We start from the raw sequence: 7,141 nt of genomic DNA on the forward strand, positions 1-7,141 counted from the left end.
TATATATATATATATATATATATAAATATATATGTATCTATATATACAGTATATATATAGATATATGTATACACATATATATGCATATATATATGTATATATATATATATATTATATATATATATATTTATGTATTCATATATACATATACAGTATATATATATATATATATATATATATATATATATATATATATATATATATATATATATGCATATATGTATGTATATACATATATACATATACAGTATATATATATATATATATATATATATATATATATATATATATATATATATATATCCATGACCCAATAGTTTACAAGTCAACAAGTTTATAAATCCATAAGTTTATAAGTCAGCAAGTTTATAAATCCTCAAGTTTATAAGTTAACCAGTTTATAAATCCACAAGTTTATAAGTTAACCAGTTTTTAAATCCACAAGTTTATAAGTTAACCAGTTTTTAAATCCACAAGTTTATAAGTTAACCAGTTTTTAAATCCACAAGTTTATAAGTTAACCAGTTTATAAATCCACAAGTTTATAAGTTGACCAGTTTATAAATCCACAAGTTTATAAGTTAACCAGTTTATAAATCCACAAGTTTATAAGTTAACTAGTTTATAATTCCATAAGTTTATAAGAGAACCAGTTTATAATTCAATGATCCAAAAGTTTATGTCAACAAGTTTATGAATCCACATTTTATAAATCCACAAGTTTATAAGTCAACAAGTTTATAAATCCACAAGTTTATAAGTCAACAAGTTTATAAATCCACATTTTATAAATCCACAAGTTTATAAGTCAACAAGTCTCTAAATCCACATTTTATTAATGAACAAGTTTATAAGTCAAGTCTCTAAATCCACATTTTATAAATCCACAAGTGTATAACTCCACATTCACATCCCGTGACTACATTAACTTGCCAAAAATTCCATTACTAATGCAATGGATGTGTCCTGCAATCATTAGCGAAGAGTTTTAATTCAATTCTTAGTTTGAGTATATACGCGTCTTGATTGAATAATGGCATGGCAGTCTTGAAAGTGAATAGTTAATGATGGATGTGACGAATGACAAAGGGGAAATAGAGAATGGGTATAAGGAGAACTTGAATAGAGATATGCAGGAAAGATATAGAGAAATATAGGTGCACTCAGTAGAGCGTAGACCTTCGCCTATGGCAGCTTATTTCTCGATCTTTTGCTCGACCTTAACCTTGACCTTAACCTTGACCTCTCGCCTTAACATATATTAATTTGATTAAGGATAAGGATAGGGAAGTAGGGAATATGGGGAAAGGATAAGTACCCTTGGATACAATCCAGTTTATAGCCCGAAGGCAGGTACTCGGGATGGGAAAGAATAAGGAAAAAGGGAGAAAGAGAAGTACAGGAGAAGAATAAAAGAGAGGGGCAGATCCTCATGCGATATTAGATAGTAGTAGAATCAGTCTTAGAAAAGAAAAGACAGGCAGGAAAAGGTTTTTTGGTTCCATGTCAAGCCCTTGCTACAGGAGTCCGTTCGTCTGACACCAATTTGATGATTAAAAAAGGTAAGATTGTTCAAAAACATATATTGATTGGCGTGGATTTTCATACACTCAAATATGAACCAAGTTTGAAGTCTCTCTGACAACGATGTCCAAACTTATGGCTGATTACGTGAATTGGAAATTTTGCTTGATCTTGCCCTTGACCTTTGACTTTGACCTTCCAAAATTTAATAGTTTTCAGCTCTTTACATAAGTTAAACTTGCAAGTGTCATTACCCTACTATTAAGATTGTGGCTAGGAAGCTGTTTACAAACAAACACGCATAAACAAACAAACACAAACAGGGGGTAAAACACAACCTCCTCCCAACTTCGTTGGCGGAGGTAAAAATGTTCGCAAAAATACACAAACTTTATTTTTACAGATGTAAAAAGTACAAAAATAATTAGCAATAAAGGAATAAGATAGAGAAAAATCTTTTTTAATAAGAATTGGGCTGAAAATATTCACACCAGAACAATGAGAGGAGATAAATATCGTTATTATTATTTATACTAGCTAAGCTACAACTCTAGTTGGAAAAGCAGGATGCTGTAAGCCCAAGGGTTGGCCAGGGCACCAGCAGTTCGTTAAAATACTACCACCAGAGAGTCATGGGGTCCTTCGACTGGCTAGGAAGTACTACACTGGATCCTTCTCTCTGGTTACGGTTCTTTCTCTTTGCCTACATATACGCCGAATAGTCTGGCCTATTCTTTACAGATTCTCCTCTGTCCTCATACACCTGACAACACTGAGATTACTAAACAATTCTTCTTCGCTCAAGGGGTTAACTACTGCACTGTATTTGTTCAGTGGCTACTTTCCTCTTGGTAAGGGTAGATGAGACTCTTTAGCTATGGTAAGCAGCTCTTCTAGAAGGACACTCCAAAATCAAACCATTGTTCTCTAGTCTTGGGTAGTGCCATAGCCTCTGTACCATGGTCTTCCACTGTCTTGGGTTAGAGTTTTCTTGCTTGAGGACACACTCGGGCACACTTCTATCTTATTTCTCTTCCTCTTGTTTTGGTAAAGTTTTTATAGTTTATATAGGAAATATTTTTTTAATATTACTCTTCTTAGAATATTTAATTTTTCCTTCTTTCCTTTCCTCACTGGGCTATTTTCCCTGTTGGGGCCCTTGGTCTTACAGCATTCTGCTTTTCCAACTAGGGTTGTAGCTTAGCAAGTAATAATAATAATAATAATAATAATAATAATAATAATAATAATAATAATAATAGTAATAATAATAATAATAACAGGGAAAATAGCCAAGTGAGGATAGGAAATAAGGAAATTAATTAACGAGAAGAGAAGTATTTACGCAGTTAGAAGATAAATATATCTAATTCTTTAATGGATTGAAGAGTATAAAAATCTATACAGTATTGTGATAAAAAATGTATTCACAATTCAAAACAGGGGATCCCAACCTGGGGTGCATGTACCCACAGTGGTACAATTTTACTCTTCAGGGGGTACATGGTACAATTTGTACTCCTCATTTGGTACATTGGATCTGAAAATATAGCTAGTACTCGCAAATACGTAGTTTAATCTGCATTGAGATTTGATAATATTATATTACAATATCAATTTCATTGTTTCTCTTTTTCAATTTCATTGTTTCTCTTTTTCATCTTCAATTTTGGGGGCACACGGGAATCTGTAAAATTGTACAATGGGGACAGAAGAACAAAAATGTTGGGAACCTCTGATCTGAACAAAATGTATATATATATATATATATATATATATATATATATATAGAGAGAGAGAGAGAGAGAGAGAGAGAGAGAGAGAGAGAGAGAGAGAGAGAGAGAGAGAGAGAGAGAGAGAGAAGAGAGAGAGAGATACATACATATATATATATATATGTGTGTGTCTGTGTGTGTGTGTGTGTGTGTGTGTGTTTGCGCAAGAAACATATTCCAAATTAGGAAGCATAAACAGATTATACACCTCAAGGAGGGGGGGGGGGGAATTATAGCAATATACCCCATGTGACGTAAAGAGCTTCTATCTATATATACACACCAGTTGCACATAAGGTACATAATTATATGGAGAAATTAATACACAGGATAAGAATAGAGAAGTATTTGGAGCGGGGGGGTGGGGTGGGGATGGGGGGTGTGGGTGGGGGGGGGGGGGTTATACGGAATATACATTCTGAGTCAAGTTTGTGGTAATTGCATGGTGAGAATGATTGCAAATTGCATGTTAGACATACATGATGCAGCGGAAGAGATAGACGTGGGAAGAGACGGACCTAGGAAGAGACAGACATGTGAAAAGACAGTCACGAGTAGAGACAGGCGTAGGAAGAGACAGGCGTAGGAAGAGACAGGTGTAGGAAGAGACAGGTAGGATGTGACAGATATGGGAAGAGGTAGACGTAGGAAGAGACATACCTGGGGAGAGACAGGCGTGGGAAGAGATAGGTAATGTTTGGCAGATATGGGAAGAGGAAGACGTAGGAAGAGACAGGCATGGGAAGAGCCAGATGTAGAAACAGACACGTGGGAAGAGACAAACGTAGAAAGAGACATACCTGGGAAGAGACAGACTTGGGAAGAGACAGTCATGGGAAAAGACAGTCACGAGTAGAGACAGGCGTAGGAAGAGACAGGTAGGATTTGACAGACATGGGAAGAGGTAGACGTAGGAAGAGACATACTTGGGAAGAGACAGGTAATATTTGGCAGATATGGAAGAGGAAGACGTAGGAAGAGACAGACATGAGAAGAGACAGGGGTAGAAAAAGACATACGTGGGAAGAGACAGACGTGGGAAGAACATGTATAGAAAGAGACAGGTGCGGGAGGAGACAGGTGTAGAGACAGACATGGGAAGAGTCAGACGTAGGAAGAGACAGACATGTGAAAAGACAGACAGACATAGGAAGAGACAGATATGAGAAGAGACAAACATGGGAAAAGACAGACATAGGAAGAGACAGACACTTGAAAAGACAGGCATAGGAAGAGACAGATATGAGAAGAGACAGACATGGGAAAAGACAGAAGGAAGAGACAGATATGAGAAGAGACAGACATGGGAAAAGACAGACACAGGAAGAGACAAAAATGAGAAGAGACCGACATGGGAAAAGACAGACATAGGAAGGGACAGACATGGGGTGACACACACGGGGAAGGTGCAGTTGGACACAGAAATTTCTGGTACAGCTTCCTCTGTGTAAGTGCACCCTGTCACACCAATACTGAGCAAGGAGTTCTAGTGTATAGCCCCTCTGACCGCTGATACCATCTCTTCGTACATAATCTGTTCTGTTACTACCCGCGCAGTATGACATTGACCATACCACTCAGCCACGAAGTGTATGGCTGAGTGGTATGGTCAATGTCGTACAGGTATCCTGGACCAGGGTTCGAAACCCGGCCGGTCATATACTATAGACTTTGAGTGATTTCGCCTGGGGCTCTGATAACGAGGTCGTTAAGAGAATCCAGACTTTAATGTATTGATATATATGGCTTATTTGAAATATACAAGCATGTGTTTGTGTATAACTGCATATATGTTTGTATGTGTGTTAATGATCGTGCATATATATATCCCCCCTTTATTCGAAGCTAAAACCGACAAAATCCCCGGAAAAGCAAACCGTAATTAACGCGGAAAATTTGCTTTCCCCTCTAAGCGTTGGCGAATTACATAAATTATGATCACATAGGCAAAAGATTAGCCCCTCTGGGGAGCAATTCTCCTCCCAAAACAAGGAAGTGTTTCGAAGAGAACTGCTTCTATTTTTAACTCAGGTGAGAGTTCACATCACGAGATTATCCCCCCCGTATGAATAGGTGGGCCTTTCCCCTCTTCCAGGCTCCTTACACCTCTCCCCCCCCCCCACCATCTCCCTCCCCCCAAGTGTTAGGATGCCCGTTATCATGTCTTCCAGTACTTTTATCATTATAGTTATTGTTATTATAATTAGATCCTACACGCATTTTTAATCTCAAAGGGATTGTCTTTAGAAGGCAGTAATCATCATCCCACATTACAATTCACTTTGATTCGTCCTTCGTGTGTTCATAAGGAAATTTCCCTAAAAGGGGGCTGATTAAGTTTATGATGGGAAATCATAGTCTGATCTATGAAAATGTATTCTGTAATATAAGGGATATCTTTTAAGAAGAGCAATCTTCTTCTTCTTCTTCTTCTTCTTTGTCTGCATCTTCTCCCACCTATATGTGGGGTCGATGTTTCTGGCCAGCTTTCTCCATCTACCTCCGTCCCACACTTCATCATCGTTTAATCCCTTTGATCGAAGGTCATCCTTGATACAGTCCATCCACCTTGGCATTTCTTTTAAGAAGAGCAATGTGTATAATATATTCGAGACAAGTAGTAATCAGAATCATATATAGAATGTAAGAAATATATCGACAGTTTTAAGGATATCGATGATTATAGAATACATGGGGCTCTTCGTGAAGACTTCGGGCTGTAAAGAAATCTTTACTTGAACACAGGAGTGGTTAAATACTACACTGTAATTGTTCAATGGCTACTTTCCTCTTGGTTAGTAGAGGGTTATAAACATTGAGTTATATACATTGTTCATCATTTATTCAAAATATGTTTTATGTTCAATAATAAAGACATTTGAATAAATGGACAAACCTCTTATTTATGACCATGGCCAGAGATGGATTCAGGATAACAGATATTGTGAATGACTAAATCCTAAGAACTAATCAAAATGCCAGCAGTAGGATTTATATACATTGTTCATAACCCTCTAGTTAGGGTAGAAGAGACTTTCTTTAGCTATGTAAGCAGCTCTTCTAGGAGAATACTCCAAAATCAAACCGTTGTTCTCTATTCTTGGGTAGTGCCATAGCCTCTGTACCATGGTCTTCCACTGTCCTTGGTTAGAGTTTTCTTGCGGAAGGGTACTCTTGGGCACATTATTCTGTTATTTTTCTCAATCTTGTTTTTTTTTTCTTGTTTTTTTTAAGTTTATATAGTTTATATATGAAAGATTTATTTTAATGTTGTTACTGTTCTTAAAATATTTTATTTTGACTGTTCAATACTTCTCTTATAGTTTATTTACTTCTTCATTTCTTTTCTTTACTGTGCTATTTTCCCTGTTGGAGCCATTGGGCGTATAGCATCCTGCTTTTCCAGCTAGGGTTGGAGCATAGCAAGTAATAATAATAATAATAATAATAATAATAATAATAATAATAATAAGAAGAAGAAGAAGAAGAAGAAGAAGAAGAAGAAGAAGAAGAAGAAGAAGAAGAAGAAGAAGAAGAAGAATGAAATCGTACACCGTAAGATAATTAGGTCATTTTTAAAGGATACGTTACCGGGGACAAGGTGCTACCTGCCATGCGAGTAAAAGACGAAGCAGCGTAAATATTGTGAAACGCGACGAATATTTCATGAGTTGCAAGACTAACGTAGAGTGCGGACGGAAAAGGAGGATAAATCGTGTAGGAGGTCAGGAATATTTCAAGACCTGCAGAGGTCACCGAACTTCAAAGAAACCGCAAAGATGGAGATTCATTGTCGCAGACAGCCGACGATGACCCAAGACGCTGCCAAGGAGGAGGAGGAG

General features: G+C 36.8%; 1 protein-coding gene across 1 annotated transcript; it reads right to left on the bottom strand.

Moving 5' to 3' along the window:
* Positions 1 to 3,768: 3,768 nt before the first annotated feature.
* Positions 3,769 to 4,395, bottom strand: LOC137656330 (uncharacterized). The gene has a single exon (XM_068390503.1). The coding sequence runs from the start codon at positions 4,393 to 4,395 to the stop codon at positions 3,769 to 3,771; it is 627 nt and encodes a 208-aa protein (XP_068246604.1).
* Between the last annotated feature and the right edge of the window lie 2,746 nt (positions 4,396 to 7,141).

The sequence above is a fragment of the Palaemon carinicauda genome, chromosome 17, assembly GCF_036898095.1.
Source record: "Palaemon carinicauda isolate YSFRI2023 chromosome 17, ASM3689809v2, whole genome shotgun sequence".
NCBI classification, from domain to species: domain Eukaryota; kingdom Metazoa; phylum Arthropoda; class Malacostraca; order Decapoda; family Palaemonidae; genus Palaemon; species Palaemon carinicauda.